General features: G+C 42.5%; 2 protein-coding genes across 3 annotated transcripts; one reads left to right on the top strand and one right to left on the bottom strand.

Moving 5' to 3' along the window:
- The first annotated feature begins 104 nt into the window (after positions 1-104).
- On the top strand, positions 105-10,305 carry pptc7a (protein phosphatase targeting COQ7 a). The gene is made up of 6 exons (XM_008417252.3): positions 105-647; positions 1,746-1,925; positions 4,838-5,036; positions 7,462-7,585; positions 7,696-7,825; positions 8,488-10,305. Exons 1-6 carry the CDS (start codon positions 446-448, stop codon positions 8,544-8,546), a joined length of 894 nt encoding a protein of 297 aa, XP_008415474.1. The 5' UTR covers positions 105-445; the 3' UTR covers positions 8,547-10,305.
- rad9b (RAD9 checkpoint clamp component B) lies at positions 10,278-24,438 on the bottom strand. 2 transcript variants are annotated; one of them, XM_081611301.1, is made up of 11 exons: positions 24,120-24,438; positions 23,785-23,855; positions 23,452-23,589; positions 17,461-17,575; positions 17,171-17,270; positions 16,651-16,757; positions 15,139-15,245; positions 14,210-14,274; positions 13,922-14,044; positions 12,416-12,620; positions 10,278-10,862 (listed from the first exon to the last, which is right to left on the bottom strand). In XM_081611301.1, exons 1-11 carry the CDS (start codon positions 24,151-24,153, stop codon positions 10,668-10,670), a joined length of 1,260 nt encoding a protein of 419 aa, XP_081467427.1. In that variant the 5' UTR covers positions 24,154-24,438; the 3' UTR covers positions 10,278-10,667. The 2 variants fall into 2 exon arrangements, with proteins under 2 accessions (XP_081467427.1, XP_008415464.1); XM_008417242.3 differs by having other exon boundaries at positions 10,278-10,827; positions 24,120-24,414.
- Between the last annotated feature and the right edge of the window lie 127 nt (positions 24,439-24,565).

Consider the following 24,565-nt stretch of genomic DNA (forward strand, 5'->3'; position numbering starts at 1 on the left):
TTCGATAAAGGACAGAACGTTGTGTTTCCATATTAGGAAACGTTGATTTGGTAATAACCTCTGACGTCAGAGCAGTCACAAGACCGTGCGGTCTGAGGCCACACAGCAGCTGCTCCACAGTCTCTCTTACGCAGTGTCTCGGAGGCAAAGTGGCAGCATGGCCGCTCACAACCAACCCTCGCAGGGCTTCAACAGAGGAAGAAACCAATTTCTTTGAATTTCTTTCTGCTTACAGCACACCACCCCCCCCAAAAAAAACAGCTTCGGGGGACTACATCTACTGTCGGCGGCAATTCGTCTTTATGCGCGGTGGTTGTTTTCGGTGGCGGCAGCAGCAGTTCTCCAGCCTGATTCGCCTGTCAAACATTGCGTGCTTACATCGACGCTAAGCTAGCTCAGCTGCTAGCTTGGCCGGTTTGTTTCGTACGGAGCTGGTGCGTAGGTGATGTTGTCCGTGCTGTCTTACGGTAGACTTGTTGCCAGAGCTGTCATCGGCGGGCTTTCTCAGACAGACAGCCGCGACTACAGCCTGGTGACGGCGAGCTGCGGCTTCGGCAAAGACTTCCGCAGAGGCATTCTGAAGAAAGGGATGTGTTATGGGGACGACGCGTGTTTCATCGCCCGGCACAGGTCCGCCGATGTTTTGGGTAAGCGTCTGCTCTTTTGTTTGCTCTATTGTTACGCACGCAGCATCATTCTTCACTTAACAGCTTGTAACTACAGGTTGAAATGTTTCACTTTTCTTATTGATAAAGACTGGGTCAATTTGTGTGAAACCTGAACAGCAAGAAAATCCAAACCGGCTGTTTGTGGAATCAGCACTGAGACACAGAAACCTTGATCTGTGTGGGCAACCTGTCATTTAAGTCTTGTGGGACTCCTACCACGTAAGCTGATTGTATGTGCTGACACCCGCAGAGTAAATCAGGTTACCACATTTAACTTGCAAATTGGAACACCTTCAACACAAAATCACATTGTTTTTGGACCGGCTTGCTGCTTCTTTTTTTGTTTTTTAAAGTTGCAGGCTCGTCTCTATTATCTGACTCTGGGTGGGAAGATGCAGTGGGACTGTCCTTGTATGGTCAGCAGAACAGATTCTGGTGTTTTGAGCCCAGAAACCTTCCTTTTTGAGCAAATCTTGGATTCCTACCATAAAGCTCTTACAAGGCAAAACTATAAAACCCAAATGCGCACAACATCTTCAGGAAGAAGTCCTAATAAATAAACTAAAATTTGAGTAATTTAATTGCATCTCTGCTCAAAAGTATTCATGCCTGTTGAACTTTTTTCACATTACTACCACAAGCCGAGATGTTTTGATTTTCATCTTTTGTGTGATCGCACAACATACCAAGTGAAGTAGAAGTAAAATGATGGTTTCGATTTTATAATGTGTCGCAAAACTATACATCGCAATGACCACACATGATGAAACATGGTGGTGGCAGAATTATGCTGCGAGTGCTTGATATGAACGTGGGTGGAGATTGGGTCAGAATGTCTTTAGATGTGCAAAGCTGATAGACACGCAATGAAAAACTTGCTATATTTTCAGTAAACTCTGTATAATCTATCCACAGCTGTGGACTTTCACTGAGCCTGAGCAGAAATAATTTAAAAATGTCATAAATGTTAACTGCCTCACAAATCTGACTCTATCCAAACATCTATTTTTATTTTCTTGCATTTCAGTGCTTGTTTGGATTACATAACCGTCTCACCTGTTTGCCTTTTTTTTTTAGGTGTAGCAGACGGAGTTGGTGGCTGGAGAGACTACGGTGTGGACCCGTCGCAGTTTTCCAGTACGCTGATGAAGACGTGCGAGAGGCTGGTGAAGGAAGGACGATTTGTCCCCAGCAGCCCCGTGGGAGTCCTTACGACCAGCTACTACGAGCTACTACAGAACAAAGTGCCTCTACTGGGTGAGCAGGAAAAAACATTTATTTTGGTATCTTGGACGATATGTTGTCTTGTATTGCCTTTTTTATTATTCTACAGAATAAGGACAAACCCCACCATGTAGAAACAGGAAACCATTGGCATCAGTTGACGGGGGTTTAGACTGTGTGCAGACACGCTCCGCCTTACAGTGAAAACGGCACATTTCCATGTGGTTTAGATCTGAGCTACATTATCCGGGCCTAGGCGGTTTTCATCTGTTTTGTTTATTGCTGGCTGGGCTGGGATTTTTGCATTATGACTCACAACAGCCAGATCCCTTTAAGAAGTCCTAGGAATGTCCCAGCCAGTATCCCTTTCCTCCTCCATGGTGTTGCCTCAAAACAAACTCCAGCGCACGCGATCTAACATCAGAGAAGGAGCATGACGAGGGAACGGATCTTTGTCTCTGCAAACGTTGGTAGTTTTCCAATGAGAACCCAGCAGCAGAGCTGGGGAAAACAAAAGTTTGGATTGTACTGTCCTTTGCACGGCCGGAGGAATGGCGTGTGTAATTGTTTAGCTGCAGAGAGGCAGAGGACTGAGTCAGAGCGTGTAAAGGCTGGAGGAGTTTGAAGGTTGATCCCAGAGAGAATATTTTGGTGTTCTGGATGAATCACCAGCAGGGTGTGGCCTCACGTTGTCAGCCTGCTCCAACAGCTCAGGTTTCCTCCTTTTCATCTCTCCCTCAGAGGGGAGTTTACCAAGGGCAGTTTATATATATATATATATATATATATATATATAGGTCCTTCTAAAAAAATTTGCATATTGTGATAAAGTTCATTATTTTCCATAATGTAATGATAAAAATTAAACTGTCATATATTTTAGATTCATTGCACACCAGCTGAAATATTTCAGGTCTTTTATTGTTTTAATACTGATGATTTTGGCATACAGTTCATGAAAACCCAAAATTCCTGTCTCAAAAAATTAGCATTTCATCCGACCAATAAAAGAAATGTGTTTTAATACCAAAAAAGTCAACCTTCAAATAATTATGTTCAGTTGTGCACTCAATACTTGGTCAGGAATCCTTTTGCAGCCTTCAATGTGTGGTGGCATGGAGGCCATCAGCCTGTGGCTCTGCTGAGGTGTTATGGAGCCCAGGATGCTTCGATAGCCTTAAGCTCATCCAGAGTTTTGGGTCTTGGTCTCTCAACTTTCTCTTCACAATATCCCACAGATTCTCTATGGAGTTCAGGTCAGGAGAGTTGGCAGGTCAATTGAGCATAGTAACACCATGGTCAGTAATACCAGTGGTTTTGGCACTGTGGGCAGGTGCCAGGTCGTGCTGAAAAATGAAATCATCTCCATAAAGCCTTTCAGCAGATGGAAGCATGAAGTGCTCCAAAATCTCCTGATAGCTGCTGCATTGACCCTGCCCTTGATAAAACACAGTGGACCAACACCAGCAGCTGACATGGCTCCCCAGACCATCATTGACTGTGGCTACTTGACACTGGACTTTTGGCCTTTCGGCATTTCCTTCTCCCCAGTCTTCCTCCAGACTCTGGCACCTTGATTTCCGAATGACATGCAAAATTTGCTTTCATCCGAAAAAAGTACTTTGGACCACTGAGCAACAGTCCAGTGCTGCTTCTCTGTAGCCCAGGTCAGGCGCTTCTACCACTGTTTCTGGTTCAAAAGTGTCTTGACCTTTGATCTGGGGAATGCAGCACCTGTAGCCCATTTCCTGCACACGCCTGTGCACAGTGGCTCTGGATGTTTCTACTCCAGACTCAGTCCACTGCTTCCACAGGTCCCCCAAGGTCTGGAATCGGCCCTTCTCCACAATCTTCCTCAGGGTCCGTTGATACAACACTCTGGGAACAGCCTATTCGTTCAGAAATTTCTTTCTGTGTCTTACCCTCTTGCTTGAGGGTGTCAGTGATGGCCTTCTGGACAGCAGTCAGGTCAGCAGTCTGACCCATGATTGCGGTTTTGAGTAATGAACCAGGCTGGGAGTTTTTAAAAGCCTCAGGAATCTTTTGCAGGTGTTTAGAGTTACTTTGTTGATTCAGATGATCAGGTTAACTGCTCGTTCAGAGAACCTTTTCATGATATGCTAATTTCTTGAGACAGGAATTTTGGGTTTTCATGAGCTGTATGGCAAAATCATCAGTATTAAAACAATAAAAGACCTGAAATATTTCAGTGTTTGTGCAATGAATCTAAAATATATGACGGTTTAATTTTTATCATTACATTATGGAAAATAATTAACTTTATCACAATATGCTAATTTTTTGAGAAGGACCTGTGTATATATATGAAAAAAAAGGTGAATTTCAGGGTGAGTTAATTTGTCTCCTAAAGGTATACACTAAATAAGTTCTTGTGGTACAGTTCAATTGTGCTGGAAAAAAAGTTTGTATTCACCTTTGATGAGGGAAAAAATCTTTTGATAACTTTTGATCTTCAATGCCTCAAGACGGCTCCGTATGATTCTGTAGTGATGGTAAAAAAAAATTTCCCCGTGGGACCAAAACTGGCAAATTTAAACTTCTTGCGGGACACAAAATTCATTCAATTTACAATGCAAAAATAAGTTTATTGTGACTTTCTTTTTTGTTTCACCTACTCAATAATAAACACTATTTATTATGAAATCTATAAATCCTTAGAGATCAAAAACGCACAAAAAATACCTCACTGTTGCCTTACTAAATGGAAAAAGATTATTTCATAATTTTCTATATTCTTACCCTATTTTACCAATCTTGATTTGTGGTCAGAGGGCCGATCAAAATCATTTCAAGGGCCACAGTTTGGACAGACCTGACCTACAGCCAGTAGTTTGTTTTCATCTCTTAGGAGCGGTCACAATGCTGGTCAACATTTTTGTTTGTAAATTCTAAAGAAGTGACTTTGTGTGTGATTGTGTCTGTAGGTAGCAGCACCGCCTGCATCGTGGTGTTGGACAGGCAGAGTCACCAGCTGCACACAGCCAACCTGGGAGACTCGGGTTTCCTGGTGGTCCGGGGCGGGGAGGTGGTCCACCGCTCAGACGAACAGCAGCACTACTTCAACACACCCTTCCAGCTGTCCATCGCTCCTCCCGGGGCAGAGGGAGCCGTGCTCAGCGACAGGTGAGCCGCCCAGCACAAGCTGCACCTCACCTTATGTGCTACTCACAACGATCTACAGTGAGACTGACTGATGAGGAACTCTAAACGTTTTTGTTTTGTAAAAACAAAGTGGATAAAAGATCGTTTTATACTACATCGTGATGTTTTTTTTTGTCGATCATAATTTAACCATAGTTTCCCTTACATAAAAACTGTTGAACACAGTCAGCACAGATTTTCTCTGCATTAATATTAATAGTAGAACTGAAAATTGAGACTTCATCTATGTCTCTGATCTGGACTTTGAGGGGTTGATGAGAATCATAGGTTTGCACTTGTTACTCTGGATTTTGGTTTTTTACTTGGAGAACCGAAACTTCAGCTTAGCAGTTTTGCTAACGAGAAAATCACTCTGCTCAGTGAATAATGCCGTGGGAAATCTTTTTGCAAAATGTTGTTTCCATTTAGTTTTTAACCCCTAGTTTTCCCTTCCCTTACTGGTTGCAGCACCATGTTGTTTTAATGCTGCATTTTAACGTGGATTTGTAAAAAGCGAGAGAACTATAAGGCGTCGGCACTTTTTCAAGACTTGTTGGGACTTTTCTGCACAGCTGCTGCAGCGCGGCCTTCGACACCCCCCTAACTACTAGGCAGTCTGCGTTGCAAACGCAACAAAAGAGATTATCTCAACTCAACCGCTCTGCAGAGCTTTTCAGTCTAGCCTGTGTGTCCCACATGTAGCTCTGTAGCGGCGGGTCAGGGGCCACGTGCTGCCGGGTCTCGTTGCTGTGGCGTGCCAAGCAGCAGCGCTGCAGACGTCAGCGGAGATCAGGATGTTTGCCAAGCTTTCCCTCTTACCCAGGTCAAAGTCTGTGTGGGCCGATGACGGGCAAAACGAAGAGTCCAGAGTCGGTCCTGCTGCCAGCAGATTCAGCTCCTGTTTCACTTGTTCATCTTTGATCCCCCAGATTATTTTTAAGACTCTTTAAAGGTGATTCTTAGAAAACTGGCAAAACGTGAAGCACATATAAAGGTGGGCTGCGTGGCTTTCAGGGACTCTAATGGAGCTGGATTTAGTTTCTGCCCGTCTTTTTGTTCTGCTGGGCCTGGATGATACGGCTGAAAAACTGATAAGCGTTTCCCATCAATCCATCGTTAATTGTTGATTAGTTTTAAATATTTGAAATATTCTCACTAGTGGCGTGACCTTTCCAGTTTTCACTCCATGCCATTTTTATTTATTTTTTATTATTAATTTTAAGCAGTTTTGACGCTTTTAGACTGCTGCTGTGCGTGTTACTTAACAAGTTGTTGCTAGGTAGCCAGAGAGTGAGTAAGTTGATGTCACTCACCTTGCTTGTCTGGTACTGAGCGGTTCAGTGGCTCAAGTCTTTCCTCTGCCTACATCCCCCAGAATGCTATGCGGTTCTGGATCAGAGTTCAGTGAATATTCTACATATATCATCACCTTCCTAAAATAATGATCCAAGTCATTTATTACCAATATCTTAGTTTTTTATTCATTTTTTTACCAAAATCACTTGAGGGAAGGAAATGAGGGGATTGTCCTATGATCTGGGAATTTCAGTCTTCTTACTGAAGATTTAATCAGCAGATTACAGGATACAACAGTAGATCAAACATCTAGTTGAGTAACAGCAGCAGGTCATGCGTGAGCATGAAGATCCACTGAATTAAAGTCAGACTTTGCATATTAAACTGGGACGTTTATATCAACCATTTTTCCTTCGATGGGGAAACTGTGCACACTGTTATGGTTTCTGCTTCATGATGATTTTATCTGCATACAGTTGAAGATGAGGATCGAGTTAATGTGGTTTGTTCTTTCTGGCTTCATGGAAACTGACTTGGCCTTAGAGAGTATTTGTAAAATGAGAATAATCAGGGTTTTTTCTTTCCTTTTTCATATCCATCCATTGCTACCAACACTGAATATCCCACCATCCCCTTCTGAGGCTTTTTGTCACCCCCACTTCATAGATAATGCAGCACAGGGCAGGTTTTTCCTGGGAGCTATGTCTCACTGTGTCCTGATGCAGTCCAGACACCTTTTATATTGAATCATATTCATAACTGTGTGGCGGGTTTGCAGCAGAGTGGGGGCATCTGCCAAGAAGCGAACATGAGACTGGAAGTCTCTCTGCCACTCTGGCAATCAAAGCACTTAATTTTGTACCAGACCACGCTGTTCTTTCTAAGATCCTTGGATACATTTTACTTTTAAAGTGAGATTATGTTTTCATAACTGAGGTGAATCTGTGTAATTACATGTGACGCAACTGGATAACCCTAACCCTATTTCCAGAATAGAAGACGAGCTATGTTTCAGGTGTAAATAAACTAAAACTAGTTTGTAGTACTCTGTATGAAACTAAAGAGTAAAGACTAAACTGACGGTATTCCTTGTCTGAATCTGTGCTTACAGCCCAGAATCTGCTGACAGCTCCTCCTTTGACGTGCAGCTAGGTGACATAATCCTCACCGCCACCGATGGGCTGTTCGACAACATGCCTGATTATATGATCCTCCAAGAGCTGAAAAAGCTGAAGGTAAGTGACGAACATGGCTGCTGCTGCTGCTGCTGCCGAGTCTGGATCCAGAAGAAAAACTTCATGCTCACTTTTTTTTTCTCCTTTTTGTTTGTTTAATGCTTCCTCAGAACTCAAACTATGAGAGCATTCAGCAGACGGCCCGCAGCATCGCAGAGCAAGCTCATGTACTGGCATATGACCCCAACTACATGTCACCTTTTGCACAGTTTGCATGCGACAACGGACTGAATGTCAGAGGTAGGTTTCTTTTAAAGCAGTGTAGCTTTAAACTATACTGTAGTTTAAAGCTACACTATATACAGCATTGCTACCGACTACACAATTTCAGTGTGTGCAATGTTGCAGTAAGACTGCTTGGAGACGGTATTGGTTGGGTTATTATATTTCATGAGTCGGGCAATAAAACTCGTGTCAACCAATCAGATCGCTTCAAAACAACCTTACCTTCCTGTAAGGAATGAGAAGATCAAATTAAAGTCGGTGTACTGCCTACAGACTAAATGAAAAAGAAAAATTGGAGCAGTACAGAAGTCTGAGGCATTTTACCAGGAGTAGGATGGGACAGGAATTTTTGATTTTACTTTGGACCCCCCAGTCTAAATGAACCACAGTTTATCACTACATTGTAGAAAAGTTATTTACTTAAAACATCTCGCCAAAGCTAAAAATAACACTTTTCACATTCACACTGAAGAGTGTTGTTGACACTACTTAGTATTGTACGTTTACTTTCACCAGTCAGGGGCAGTCAAACTGAAATTGGCCAATTTTGGTCCTCTGCTGATTTCTACGTGCAACATGAGTCGTGTCTTTTCCAGAGAAATGTCACACAACGTTAACATTTGCCCTCTGTGATGGCTTAGACATTTTTTCTACCACCATCCTGTTTATTTGTGCAGGAGGAAAGCCAGACGACATCACAGTGCTGTTGTCCATCGTGGCAGAATACACGGACTAGAACCTGCGAGCCGGGACGTCGCTAATCTGCCTCTGGAAGTGATGAACTGCTTCAATTCCTGCTGGCCAGGATGTAGGTTTGACATCTGATACTTCCTCCACATCTACAGGATCCACTCTGCTGAAGAGCCGCCCCAACGCCCTTTTTGTTCTCCCATAAAAAGTACCGCCAGCGAGAGGTCAAATTATGCAAACGAGAGGCCTAAAACACACTGCTGTCTCAGTTGGACTGTTGGCATCTTTGTAGTTTTCCACTGCTCACTTGCTAATCCCATTGCCAAGGATCAGTAGTCATTGGTTGGAGATGAAGCATCCAGTGTGAGGTCAAGTCTGTCTCTTTCCTGATGGGAGGCTGGGGTGAGGAGAAAGTCCAGGCTAGGATGTAGCCAACGGCTGCCATAAGGGAATAAAAGGTTCTCAGGCATACAGAAGGGAATGGCAGCTTTAGGGCTCAATAACCAAGCTGCAGTTTGTAGATGCTTCAGGACCTTCATGGAAAGTTCTGGAGTGTTTTCTAGGAGCACGGAGCAAAAGTTAAACAAGACGGTGTGTTCAGAGTCTACAAAAAACCCCAGCTTATGTGACAATGACACACCTGTCGGCGGGCTCATCTTTAAAGATTTCACATCGACGAGCAGCAGCTGCCTTTTTCTTACTGGTGCGATTGGAGTCCAGCGCATGTTTCGTTACTGAGTGGGACGGAGAATTTGTAGTCGGAAAGCCTCTTTGGACGCACGCGACGCACATTATTTGTCAAACCGATGTCCTCCCTTTAATTTTACAGCTGCTGGTGAAGTCTTGACAGTAATTTTGTGTGAAGTGTGTATGGATGCGAGTGTGACGGATGACTGGTGTCGAGTTGGATGTCAAGGCGCCGGACTAACTCCACATCCACTGGACTAAATGGGTCTGGCAGCCTTAAACGCACACAGCTAAAAAAAAAAAAAAAAACTGAAGTTGGTCGGGTGACCAAAAAAAAGTATTTTTTGTAACTTTGTTCGGTGTGATTGTTGTGGTTCAGTTTCCCCCTCTTCCCCTCTGCTGTAGGTTTTAGTAGCGATGGTCGTCGTGTTTCCATTATGCCACAAAAGTTTGCACTAGGTGTGTTTCTGCGACTTTCTACCTACACTTAGTAAGATGTCACTGTAAGGTTGAGATGTTATTATGACGTGCCTTGTATCAGGAGATGTTGATACTGGCAGACATGTCCTCTTAGTCACCCAACTGAGCACAGAGCCCTGAAACTGTAAAGTAGCCATAGAGATGAAACAGCTCTGCTGTCTAAAGATATTCTTTTTTTGTTTTGTTTTCTTAAAATCTACCACTGTGTTTAGGTCAGGATGTTGGGACTAGTGATGATCCCCGCTTCAGAAAACCATCCCTGTGAATTTCTTTGTCATTTGTTTACAATTTGCACTAATGAAACAAGTTTTTTTTTTGTTATTTCCCCTCCCCATACACCGGGGCTGATAAGGGCTGCAGAATCGGGTGTAGTAAGATGACGGCAGACGTGGATCCAATTGTGAAAGTATAACTGTTGGAAAATCTCCGCAGCGTCGGCTCAAGCTGTTCAGTTCTCCCAGTCGTCTGGCTCGTGACTCACACCTGCACCAACGCTTTTCCTCTTAGTCTCATCTTTCAAACACACTCGGTCGACCGGAGAGTGTATATACGCTGTACAGTTAAATGCAGATCTGAGTTCCGTGGGGAAAAATTTGAAATCTGTAAAATATTTAAATAAAGATGATATTTATTTATAATGTTTCCGCTGCATTCTGTTTACAAAAGTTGTTCGTTTGCTAGTATTTTTTTTAGTAAACCTGCTGGCTGTTGCTGTGGATCAACAGGATAACATCAAATCCAGGAAACATTTTGTCCAACATCCTCCAACATTCCACAGGTGGCTGGTTTGCCAATACCGGCGGGTGTGGCAGCTTTATGCTAACATGTCACCACAGACAAAACTAAGAGCGGTTGCCATGTCTACGACATCAGGTACCCGAAAAGAAGCTTAGTAGAAACTTTTAATTTAACGCTAAATATCTTAAGCGGCAGATTGATACTCAGTTCAGCGTTCTGACTCTGTGAAAGCATTGCCTTGTTTCGAGCAGAAATCACAAGTTCAGAAGAATGACTTGTGTAATCTCTCACTGTGAAGGGCTTCTCGGGTGGTAGTCAGTGTTTTCTTCCTCATCGCTGTAACATGCCAGGACAGGCTGCTGGGCAGCACAACCATCTCCGTCTTGCTGAGAGGACAAGGCGTTGAACAGCAGGGAACAGACCTGATGGGGAAAATAGAACCGTTAGCTGGTAACAGCTAACGGTTGTACAAAACAGCTTTAGAAGCTGTACAAAACTAATTCTGCCACTTGCATTACAAAAACACTAAAAAAAAAATAATAAATCCAGGCTTTTACCACATTTTGCCAGTCAGTATAGCAGTTTGATTGGATCGTAGATGTTTAAATATATTGACAGCCATAGTTTGCATATAGGAGCTGCAGAGAGCACGTTCCAATGACGAGAGGCATGTAAAAAAAAAAAAAAAAAAAGGCTCCTAGCCACAACTTTACATAAGAGCAAGAGAGGGAAGTCAGTGGTTTGGGCCTTGCATGTCCCCAAGTTACCCTGATTTGCATCTGTCAGAGCTTTGACGTTTTAGGACCAGAAACGCTACAAGTTCTGACTTTGTGTCATTAAAGTTTGAAAACATGAAGGAGCCTCTACAATTTCCTTCTCTGATCTTCCAAACAAATTAGCTGCAAATGCAGCTTTTCTTAAGCTTCAGGTTAAGCTCTGCACATTCAAAGTCGTTGGCCAGCCATTGCTTAGTGACTAATTTTACGATTATAGAACTATGAAAGAAAAAAACATTTTTAAAATGGGTGTGTGGATTAATACTGAACTTGTGATGGAGCATGTCAAACAACAAAAGAGTTTATGTAGTACTCTACAAATAGAACCTTATAATAGAATAAAATCACTTCAGTTTCATATGTATACGGCCAAATTACATGAAAATATGTTATTCAATTTCAAATAAGTTATCTTTGAATGCAGGGACATATTCATACTTATTCATATTTTAACAGTTTTATGAAGTGTTTTTTATCAACACATTACGCCACAGCCGGCCCTTTAAAGGGGTAGTTTCATGTAAAAATCTTTTTTGAGATACATCATGTTATACAGTTATTCCCTCATCAAAAACATACTTGGAGTGTTGCTTTGATTCTTTCATGCATATTTAAGAAATCCTTTCATCTCCATGGCAACTACTCAGCTGTTCAAAACGCCTTGGTGGACTTGGCGACACGTAGCTCCTCAGAGCTGCAGGAATTAGCAAACACCTGGTGGAACTGAGCATCTGCTGAGCTGATTATAGGAGCTACTTCTCAGTGAAACACTGGTAAAAATGTTAAGATGTTAATAGATTAGCCATTTTGGCTAATGGTGATTAGCCAGGCTGAGCTTCAGAAAGAGCAGGAGTTTCTTAAAGAGACAGAGGCCCAATTTCAAGGCGTTAAGTCAGGAACACCTCTTTTAAGTCATATTTGATATATACGCCATTTTTATAACAAGTGAGGGTAACATAGTTACTTGACTACTATAAAATGGCACTATGTGGCTGGAAAACACATAATACCTCCCCTTTAAAGACTTTCTTGATCTTGATGTGGCCCTTAAAAAAAAAGAGTTTGACTTCTCTGTGACAGAGGAATAAAGCAAAGCATCAGAGTAAATGTAGGAGAGAAAATTGAACAGAGGTGAGGAAATACAGCCATAAGTCAAACGTCTCCATTATGGTCCAAGTAAAAAGAAAAATATCAGAACAAATTGAAATCTAATCAAACAGGAAGAGCTTGTCACCTTAGTGGATGCAGGGCTTGAGGAGGAGCTGCTACATTCCTGGCTCTCTACGCTGAGGCAGGTCGGCTCCCTGATCTCAGGGAGGCTCATTGAACCGGGACAGCTGATTACAGGGCTGCCGCAGCTGGATGGAATCAGCTCATCAGGAACGGTGTGACTCCTGCTGCCTGGTCCCTGAGACACAGCCACAGACTGAGCTGGGCACCTGAAAACACCACAGGATACATTTAACTCTTACTAAACAGTCTGTCTTATGCTGCTTAACTGCTAAATAATTGCTTTTACAGAGAACCATTGTGTGTCAGTGAAGTCTGACTCATGAGCATGTGGATCCTCACTGAGCCTGCTGAGGACAGGCGCTTGTTAAACTGGAAATGTGTGACGAGGTATGTGGAATATTGGGAAGATGTCCAACAAGTTAATGACAGAGTAAAGGCTGACAAGAAACCAGTCACTGACCCCTGACTGTGCTGAAGTACAGCAGTTTAAATAGTGCAAGAAATAAAACAACCCTCCGCATTGTGAGACTTGTAACTGCGATATTGTTCCTGAATAATCCGTCAATATCGATTTAGACACATTTACCCAAATTTGCTAGAAAAACTCATGAAATTTTCTAGAAAAAAATTATTTTAATATCTGAAAATATCCAAGTCAAAAAAATATATATATATTGTAAATTTTCTACTGTTCAAACTCAGAAATTTCCTTTTTTTTTCTAAAAAATTTCTAAAGTTGATCTCAAAACTTCTGAGTTTGTTGGCAGAAATTTACTCTTCCTTTTTTTTTGTTGTCTTATGTCCGATGGCCCTAATTCGCCGTTGTACAAGACCTGAATTAGATGTTGTGTAATAACAACCAGCTGGAGTTAGAAAAGAGTGAGGCGAGCCGGTGACACCGGCAGAGCGGGCGAGCGTAGAGGAGCTGAGCGGATTACAGAGCATCTCACTTTCAGGCTTCTAACCTACGCTTGGCCTAGTTTCTCACTCACAGACTCTAGACCGGCTGCAGTAACGCCACACCCTATTAGGGGGCTAAAAACAGCCAATGAGGGCGACGAGACTCGGTGGAACGCCAAGAGTGAAGGTCAGATAAAGTCAAAGAGTGAAGATTGATTTACAGAATCTGGCAAAAGTGTTCAAACCCTTCAAAGTCACATTTTATCACATTGCAATCACAAACTTGAACATAATGTTATTGCTACATCAATATAGGGTTGTAGTAATGATGAAGAGTAGACAAAAAAAAAGTTCTTAAAATACTCTGGAAAGTGTGTCATGCATTTGTATTCAGCCCCCTTTTGCTCTTATACCCTAAAAGATAAAGTTCAAGGTGCATGGTCAGTTATGCGATTACTGTATGTTCTCTAGGACCAACAGATTTTGAAAACCAGCAAGCGGCGCAGTTGTGATGAGGACAGAATCTGGTCAGAATAATGCCAAAAACACAAATCTGATGGATGCTGGGTTGTTCAGTCAGTGGTTTTACTGACACTATACCTGTTACCTGGGTGTTTTTGGGGTCGGGGGTTCGGTTGGTTGAGAATGGTCCCTGCTGTCAGAGTCCGTCACAGTAGCCAGCAGCACGGTGGCCTCAAGGACCATGTCCTCCACAGAGAAGCACACAGGCCTGCAGACAGGGACAACTTTACCACAATCAATCAAACAGTAAGAAAACTGCTGAAATGCCCAGACCCAGCAGTCGGAGACAAAGAGGTTTTTGAAATGGCCTAGTAATGCCTCCGTATCTTCAGATATGGTTGCAAATTAATCTAAACAGCATGATGAGACTTACTTTCCTGCTACATCGAGGTAAATAGACACTGGAAGGCTGCGAGACTCCGCAAAGGACAATATTCCCTGAAAAAACAGAATAATCGACTCAAACACGCTCCTCTGAGTGCATGCCATGACTGTTGCAATAACAGACAAAGAAAAAGCATCAACTCTTGAAATTGTGACTAACTCAGACTCGGGTCAGTTTTCAGTTTTCCAGACTCCAGAAGATGTCGAGGCTGGATAACGAGGAGAGACTCCCAGCGGGAGGTTCAACAAACATTCCAAGACATTAGGGGACAAGAGTGACGAAGGGTAATGCAGGTCAGGCCTCGCTAACTGGACCAGAACAAAGAACGTCCCTTCAAATTCTCAAATGAAACATGAACAGTTACTCATTCATAATAAAAAACAAAAAAACAACTATGACAGACCAAGCTGTCTTTCTAGATTTTCCTGTTTAGGAAATGACAGGCATCTCCTAGATTCTGTGTTTTATAGTTAACTCACATTACTGAGTCAACAACTTGAGTTTAGTCGGTTTGGATTGAAGAACTGGATTGTGTAACTGATTCCATTTGTCATGTTTCAGTGAAGTGGTGCGTCACTATAGCGTCTCTGTTTGAGCTAAAACTACGTAACACAGTAAATGGGACATTTTGCTACTCAATCACCGTCTACATCTTGAAGCAAGAAATACTGCCACCTGCAGGTTTGAGTTAATATCTCTTAAGATAATGTTTTTTTTAATCACTTTTGAGAAAAATTTGCAATAAATTCACAATTTGGCGCCAAGGACACTAGAACTATCACCTCTGACACAGAAAAGCCCCTGATGAGCCAGACACACACATGCTGTCACTATGCACCACATAAACACACAGATCCAAGCTACACACGACATACTCAGGTGACAAAATAAAGATGGTACTAAAATAGCTCACTTACCCTCAGCTCCTTCAGACAGAAGGTTATGTCAGAGTCCAGCCCCATCTGGAAGTAGTCAAACTCGTTTGGGTGTAAGGACATCTCTGTGTACGTCGTCTTCATGGGACCTGTCACACAAATACGTCCAACTCCTTCAGTTACATCTGAAGAAACTGAAGGAGGCAGGAACTTTCTGTCTGTGGAACAGCTTGCCCATGTAACTTTGTCTCGATGGACGCTTATAAAAAACTATTTAAAACTTCAGAGAACTTAAAGGAGCAGCTTTTCTTTTTTTTTAGATTTACATCTTAGTGTAAAGTTATTCCCTCATCATAGACATAGTTGGAGTGATTTTTTTCATGCATGTTTGAGGAATCCTATAATCTCCCATGACAACCATTCAGTTGTGCAAAACGCCTGATTGGACCTAGCTCCGCCTTCAAGAATGAAGCTCCACCTCCAAGCTGCAGTTTCCAAGCTTCCAGGCTTCTGCCTCACAGAGCAGAGCAGCCCTCCCCCACTCAGCTCCTTCAGACTAGCCAGCAGTAATTAGCAAACACCTGGTGGAACTGCGTATTTGCTGAGCTCATCATAAGAGCTACTTCTGAGGGAAACGCTGGTAAAAATGTCATTAAATAGTTAATAGAGCAGCCATGTGGTGATGACTTCCTAAAGGCGGAGTTTCAGAAAGAGCAGGAGTTTCTTAAAGAGACAGAGGTCCAATTTCAAGGCGTTAAATTACAAAGTCAAATTTCTTTTAAGTCATGTTTGACATATAGCATTTTTTATAACAACTGAAGCTAACTACTTGATTGTACTATAAAAATGACACTATGTAGGTAGAAAGCACATTGTACTGCCCCTTTAAACTACTCTTTCATTCCAGTAGCATAATGCTACACTGAACATTTCCGATCAAAATCATCCCTGACTACTATTGTTACCACTTGCTGTCAGTCGTTACTTCATTTAACCCACAACGTCATCCTTTGTTTCACATCAAACCCACTTGGAGTGTTTGCTACAGAAACACTCAGTCATACTTTCTTTTGACCAAAGCACCTGATTCATGCTAAGAGAATGCCAAATGTTTATGTTTGTCATGGTAGGACTGAAAAGCCTTTTTCGTGGTGTGGTGAGCCTCCCAAAACAACCAGTTGGCATGTAAATGGAGTCTAATGGTCGTCATGGAGATGTGGTAACCCAAGATGCCATTCCTTGCTCTGGTTCTCTTAACGGTGAACTTAGGTAGTTTGACTTTCCTTACTGTCCTGCTCATTCTGGGTGGCGGCAAGAAAAACATGGATCTTCATTTAGGATAAGAAAAATTAGCTTATTTTTTCAAGATATACGTCTTCTACAAGGAAAAAGAAAATTATAAATTAGTAAGTAGAAGTTCAGATAAACTCTGGATATATATATATATATATATATATATAATAAGGAGATGCATCATGCCAAAACTGTTGCAACTTTCATCACATTCTGTCAATTTTTAAATTTAAAGTAAACGACATGACAAAGTCAGCACACCTTTTCCGCCCTTCTGGTAGTTTCTGAGAGTGACTTTCATTGGAGTGATGGACAGAGTGATTTCTTCCTGAAACAGGGGAAAGTGCACCACCATGTCCACCAGAAGCCTGCAGGAGCAAAGAACAAAACAGATGCAAAAATCACATGGCTTCTGTTCAATCGACTCATTGCCAATTTCCAAACTGTGTGTGCTTTAAGCAGTTTCAAGTGTATTTTAGGACATATTCAGATTACCAACAGGTGGTAATAGAAAAAAGTGTTTTCTATTACACTGACCAATAAAAGGGTCTAATGAAAAACAAAATCATAGGAACCTAATGAAAATGAGAGGATTAAAACAAATGTTAATGGTTTTGAATTAGTTTAGTCACAGATGTATTAATGTCAAATCTTCTGTGCTGATTTCAAAGTAAAAAGAAGTATAAAGTCTGTAATAGAGAGCTAGGTATAAACTTGGCCTGCAGCCATGGACTGATGAATGGATCCAAAGGGACAAACTGATAAATTATCCAGTGCTAACCTGGCAGGAGCCTTCAGCACATTGGGACAGAGATGAGAGTCAAACACAGCCTGCAGAGCCTCACTTTCCTGGAAATGTATGTTGTGGGTTTTAATGATACCTAGAACGGCAGACACAAGGTGAAAGGAGCACACTGCCACCAGGTGTCCACAACATGCAACACGTCATGTGCAGCAAAAGGAACAGGTTCAACACACCTTTTGAATTCTGTTTATAGATATAAAACAAATACGGATATGTTTTCTTTTATTTGTGTAGAATTAGATTGTCCCAAACACAGTGTTTCCTACCATGTCTGCAGAAAAACTGGATTATTACTCGGTCGGTGGCAGTGCTGACTGATATGTGACATCGTTCCACACTGCGTTCAATGGAGGTCAGACAGCGAAACAGTGGCAGCACCGACTTAAAAACAAACAAGAGGAGTTCAAATTTTCATCTTCTTGGTTACAGTACTGCAAAATTGTTATGACATATACAGAATAAGCTTGTCTGGCATTTATTCCTTAAAAATAAATGCCAGGAAGACCCCATTTAAAGTGCTGGGAACAAGGGCACCGCCAGGAATCTTGGGCCCCATGACAAAAACTTTAATTGGGCCCCTTTAGAAAACATGTCTCTCTATGAACCAACAGAGACAGTGTAACCAACGGTAACTAGTAGTTTCTGATGAGGTTGTTATAAATAAGCCCACTTTGACTCACTATACTGAATATTTGCTCTTCAAGGTTCAATGAACAGATAAACGTCACAGGTCCAAACAAGGCCAATCATGATTGACACATTACATTTCAAGATCTTTATGCTAAGCTAATATAATCTACGTAATATAATACGCTCCAAAAATGATAATTATTACTCTTGTTTGTAAGTTTTTCCTAAATCATGAGCTGCCATTACTTATTCTAAGTTGCTTATCAGTGTAAAATGATCTCTTTGGCCGAACACAAAGCAGAAAATTCTCATCAGCTTTTATCACGCCCTCTGACACCAGCTGGATGTTTGAGAGACAACTTACTAAGCCTCATTGTGCAGCCTGTCTGTCTTATAGAGCTCCCTCCACACCTATTCCCTGACTCTCTGGTAAATAGCTGATAAATGAGTTAATAAGGAGATTTAAAGACAAAAATGTGCCACTATTTTTAAACTTTTCCCATATTCCTGTGACTGCAGAAATGAGTAGCAGAATTTAGTGAGAACTACTTGATACATGTCAGAATTAGAAAAATATTTGTATTGCTAGTGATCCAATATGCATCTGCAACATTTAAATGGAAATTAAATGTTGTAATATCCACCAAGTATCTTCAAAGAGTTGGTGGATGTTGTGGCTGTGGGCAGGAAGGATCATCTCCAGTATCAATCATTCTTCTAAAGACAGTGTTGCTGTCATGACATGCTAACACTTCAATATCCCTATTGCAGACACAATATCCCACAATCACAAGTCTTGGATGACACCATAAGTTGTTGTAATGAACTGGTAAATCAATCTAATCTGCCTCTACTGCTGCTCCCTTGTAAATATCTCTCTGGCTGTTTGGTTTGAAAGCTGGGCAGAAAGATGTTGGGTTTGGGGATATGATTCTTGTCCATTACAAACTATGGAAGACATTTTCTCTGCTCTGCATGAACAAAGTCTTCTTTTCAAGTCTCATGAGATCTGTGGTTGTAGTACAGATGGCAGTAGTTAGTTCACTATTTGAGCTTTTGAGATAATGATTAGCGTCTCCCAAACATAAAAATAAACCTAAAAAAGTATTGCCATGGATACGCATCATACCAACTGTCCTAAACTAAAAGAGAAAGAGCAAAAAACCTCCAACTGTATGTCATCCAAAACCAGTGGGGACAACTGTCCTAAGATGCTATGACTCAACAAAAAATAACCATGAACAAAAATCTACAGAAAGAATAAATCAGAGCCACCCTAACACTATATAACCCATCCCAATTCCAATATGGGGGGTAGGAAGGTGAGGAGGAGGATGATGGTGGAGGTTGGTTGGTCAGTGTGGTAGAGTTCTCAAACACTCACATCATTCCAAAGATGAAGGAAAACTCTGTGACGTCACAACTAGAGTCCTGCTTGTGATGTCATCAGCTCTGTATGTATGTAACAAACTTCTACATTCTTGTCATTGCTTGCTGCACTACTGACAAGTTCAGACGTTCGCAAAGCTCTTTCAAAGTTGAACATTGAGATCGTTTGCAGATCAAAACGGATTTTAACAAACATTGTTTTTTCCAAACATGTCGAATCAAAGGCTAAATTCCTCCAACGGTGAGATGAGACCCCAGCATGGAGCATGGAGAGCTGGACAGAATCTGCAAGGCTGGACTGAGAACAGAAAGCTTCCCATTGAGTTACAGAGAGAGATCCAGAGACTTGGCTCTCTTTTGGAAAAGGAGAGAGCAAGATGGTTTGAGGAGAACCAAAAGCTAGTCTACGTGCAAAGAGAACTGGAGAATACAAAAGCTGAGTTACAAGGGCAGAAAAGACTCAAGGAGATGAAGAGAGAACTACTGACAGGAGAAGAGTTTTCTGATTCAGAGTCTCTCAGATGAGCTATAATCACTTCCAGGGTAAACAGCGACATAAAACACAAGACGAAAAGGCTGCTGCAGAAGGAATTTGAGCAATTGAAGGTAGTTCATATTGTTGGTGAGGAAGCATTCAGGTCACAAATCCAGGCAGAAAAAGAGAAAAGTGACGTCCTCCAAATCAAGACTCACTACGAGGAGCTTAAATGGTAACATGAAGCTGCAGGTGAGGGGAACCTGCAGGTAGACATGCAGATGTTTTATGAAGAAAAAATCAAACATGAGAAAAAGCTCCTTGAAAACCTGAGAGCTGAGAAGGACGATCTCCAAGAAAAAATGTCCAAGGAGATTGTCTGCCTGCAGGAAACAGAGAACCGTCTGCAGAGTGAGCTGGTGCTGTATAAGATTCATACCAAGAATTAAACAGGAGGAATGAAGCAGATGTTCCTGCCCTGTGAGAGAAAGCAGAAGTTTATCAGCATGAGGTGAATTGTGAGAAAGAAGCTAATTTGGAAAGAACCAAGAATGACCATCATCTTATCAATGCACTTAGAGCTGAAAAGAACAATCTGCAACAGAAAATGGCACTAGAGTTCCCTTTCCTGCAGCAGCAATCCACAGAGACCATAAAACATCTCCAAAGTGAACTGGAGCAGGCTAAAGTTTCTTACCAGGAACTTAAAATTACATATGAAGGAGATGTTTCTGCTTTAAGACAGAAAGCAGAAATATTTAAGCAGGAGGTAGATAAAGAGATGAAAGCTCACTTACTGAAAATGATGAGGGACCAAAAGATTATCAGCGAACTTGGAGCCGAGAAGGACAGTCTTTGAGCCTCAAGAAGCAACAAAAACAGAAGAGAAGCAACAAAACCTCTAAAACAAACAACTAGCAAAAAGTGTCCAGGTAAGTTCTGAACCGTTTCAAGACCTCAAAATACATCTCATGTTTTAGACAAAAAGAAAAACAGGGCAGTACGGTGATGCAGTGGTTAGTGCTGCATCTTCACAGAAAAGAGATCTTTGTTCTTAACCAAGCACCTCTTTATGTGGACATTTGTATGTTCTCCCAGTGTTAGTGGGGGTTTTCTCCGGATGCTCCGGTTCCCCCAAAATTTCCAAAATCATGTAAATTAGGGTGACTGATCAATGTAAATTGTCCTCAAAAAATGTAGCACTAATTTCTGGAAAAGGTGAATTTGCAAACCGTTTGGATTGGAGAAACATAAAAAGAGTAATATCCAGTGAGAGTTGAACTCTTCAAAGGTTGCCCTTTGTCTCAAATTTCTAGGAGCCGTCAAGGTGTTGATGGGATCCATTTTGGTGGCCTTAGGATCGCGTCTGCAAAAAGGATTTCATCTGTTAAGTGTGGTAAAAGGGACAGGTACAAGTTAAATATATGGATATGTTAAATATATGGATATGTTGGTAATTTTTTTCCCTTTCGTTCATTAAATGCTAGAGAAATGGAGGCAAACAGTAGTCTGTACCTCTCCCCAGGCCAACACCTTATCGTGGTGGAGGGGTTTGAGTGTCCCAATGATCCTAGGAGCTATGCTGTCTGGGGCTTTATGCCCCTGGTAGGGTCACCCAAGGCAGACAGGACCTAGGTGAGGAACCAGACAAAGCGCAGCCCATAGACCCCTTATGATGCACAACAACCTTGGATCTAGAGTTCCCTCGCCCAGACGCGGGTCACCGGGGCCCCACTCTGGAGCCAGGCCTGGAGGTGGGGCACGATGGCGAGCGCCTGGTGGCCGGGCTTTTACCCACGGAGCCCGGCCGGGCTCAGCCCGAAGAGGAGACGTGGGTCCCTCTTCCAATGGGCTCACCACCTGTCGGAGGGGCCAAAGGGGTCGGGTGCAGTGTGTAACGGGCGGCAGCCGAGGGAGGGGACCCTGGCAGTCTGATCCCCGGCTGTAGAAGCTGGCTCTTGGGACGTGGAACGTCACCTCTCTGGTGGGGAAGGAACCGGAGCTAGTGTGCGAGGCTGAGAGGTTGGGGCTAGAAATAGTCTCACCTTGACGCATGGCTCTGGTTCTGGAACCAGTCTCCTTGAGAGGGGCTGGACGTACTTCCACTCTGGAGTTGCCCACGGTGAGAGGCACCGGGCAGGAGTGGGCATACTTGTTGCCCCCCATCTCGGTGCCTGTACGTTGGGGTTTACCCTGGTGAACGAGAGGTTAGCCTCCCTCCGCCTACGGGTGAGGGGACGGGTTCTGACTGTTGTCTGTGCTTACGGGCCGAACAGCAGTTCAGATTACCCACCCTTTTTGGAGTCCTGAGAAGGGGTACTGGAGAGTGCTCTGGACGTTGTAGGGTTGTGTTGGCTCACGCGACTCTGCAATATCACATGGACATCAGGGGCAGTTCCCCTGGATTTGCAGACTGGGGTGGTGGTCCCCTTGTTTAAAAAGGGGGACCGGAGGGTGTGCTCCAATTACAGGGGGTCACACTCTTAAGCCTCCCTGTTAAGGTCTATTCAGGGGTCCTGGAGAGAAGGGTCCGTCGCCGAGGGTTCGAGGCCGAGTGTGAAGCGGCCGGGATGAGGCTCAGTGCCTCCAAATCCGAGGCCTTGGTCTTGAGCCGGAAAAGGGTAGAGTGCCTTCTCTGGGTCAGGGGGGTCGTCCTGCCTCAAGTGGAGGAGTTTAAGTATCTGGGGATTTTGTTCACACATGAGGGAAGAAGGGAGCGGGAGATCGACAGGCGAATTGGGGCAGCGTCTGCCGTGAAGCGGGCGCTGTACTGGTCCGTCGTGGTGAAAAGAGAGACGCCTTCCTGGTGAGGTGTTCCGGGCACGTCCCACCGGGAGGAGGCCTCGGGGAAGACCCAGGACGCGCTGGAGGTCTCTCGGCTGGCCTGGGAATGCCTTGGGGTTCCCCCGGAGGAGCTGGAAGAAGTGGCTAGGCAGAGGTTAAGTCTGGGCCTCCCTTCTGAAGCTGCTATCCCCGCAACGAACGAATAATGATTCATGGATGGATGGATGGATGGATGGATGGATGGATGGATGGATGGATGGACGGACGGACGGACGGATGAGTCTGTAGTTATGCTAATTATGCTAAATGGTTGATAATCTCTCACAGTCTACTCACCTCTCTTGGAGAAAAACGGGGCTACAAATTGACACTTGTTTTTTTTCTCTCTCTCTCTTTGAAAACCTGACTATAATTTTTCTTGGCAGCATAGTAACTGCAGCAGTCGTTCTTGTCTTGTTCTAACTTTTGCTGAACACCGTCAAGCGCTAAGCAGGAACGAACCATTTCATGCAGATCCAGGGCGTGTTCAGTGCAAATATGGACTGTGCTTTTTGGTCTGGGAATGGTAACATTTAATTTTTACTTCAAAAAACAATTTTAAAAACATGATACAATTAAATTTGTAATTGACAAGGCCCCGTTCCCCCCCCCCTATTTATATGATGAAGGAAAAAAAACTATTTGCCCCCTGTCAGTCAGGGGCTCATCTAATTGTCCTAACTTTTCCCCCTTCTACCCAGGCTGGGAATCCTAAAAAGACAGTGACATTTGTATTCACACAATTTTATGGGTTAAAAGCTACACACACACAAAAAAAACATTACAAAGGAATAGGTGTTGGCAAATAAAAACAGTCCTCGTTTGACTTGTCTAGGAACAACAGCTTCTTTTAAAGTCGTGGAAATGGTAAGGAAACATTAAAATAACTCTTTTAGTATTTTCACAAATCACAAACTATTATTAAGCAGGCTGGATTTACCTTCATAACCAGTTTGCATTTGATTGCATCGCTGCCCTGCTTTGATGCTGATTCCAAGCTGTACTGCTGGAAGAACATGGGCGAGAACAGGAAGCAGCCATATGCAGAATGAGCAGAATTTACTGATCTCAGTGCCAGCTTTGGAACGAGAGACAAAGACAACATGATGAGGACAAAATGTGAAACTCATCTAAAATAACCTAAAAGGAAAACTGGTCAGAAATGGTCCAGGGAATGTATACTGCATTATGTAAAACTCCCCCATACACTTTTTAGAAATATATTAAGTAAAACCTCTAAAGTTTTAACCTAGTTTTAGTTAGTATTTCTCACCCCTTTCACCATGGGGTCCAGCCAAAGCTCATTTCCAATCCGTGACAGCGCATGGATAGCCTTACCAAGGGCTGTGAAACAAACGCCAACGCAGTTTATAGTTAGCAGCAGCACCACACTCCCATACATATTTAGAAAAAAAAATCACAATTTTATCGCCTTTTCTGTCTTTAACGACCCGCAGCAACTGCAATTTTCAGATACGTGAGTAAGATACAACTTTAGTAAAGTTAAGTTCAACTTCGCCAGCTAATTCTTAAATAAAATTTATGAAAATTCCTGTTGAAGTAAGTTTAAAAAAATAATTAATTAACATTTTTCCTTGTTATTACAACCTTTCACAGAGTTCCCTTCAATGACGCAGTTCATATTTACGAACAGATAAGCTAACTGGCTAACTATTTCTAAAAGCGTGAAGACGTAAAGAAAGAGGCGCGTGAATCACAGAATGTGCTCCGTAGGCAGCCTAATTTGAAAAACTAACTGAAAAATGTACTCAATGTAGCCACAAACCCAATAACGACAGTGAATGCAGAAGACGCTCATATTTTAGATTAAACACACATCATTAACTCTACATCTTAGCATTACTTCAACACGTTCGGTCAGTTTATATTTAGCACGTAGCATAATTTTAAACTGAATAACATTGTAAGAGACCAGGGAAATCTGTGGCATAAATTTATGGGCTTTATTAACATAAATTAATAACAACACCCACTATTATGCATCATAAACAAAGTGTGTTAAATTCTAGTATTTGTCATCTGTTCATAATTTT

The sequence above is a fragment of the Poecilia reticulata genome, chromosome 9 (genome assembly GCF_904066995.2).
Source record: "Poecilia reticulata chromosome 9, P_reticulata-male-v2, whole genome shotgun sequence".
Lineage (NCBI taxonomy): Eukaryota > Metazoa > Chordata > Actinopteri > Cyprinodontiformes > Poeciliidae > Poecilia > Poecilia reticulata.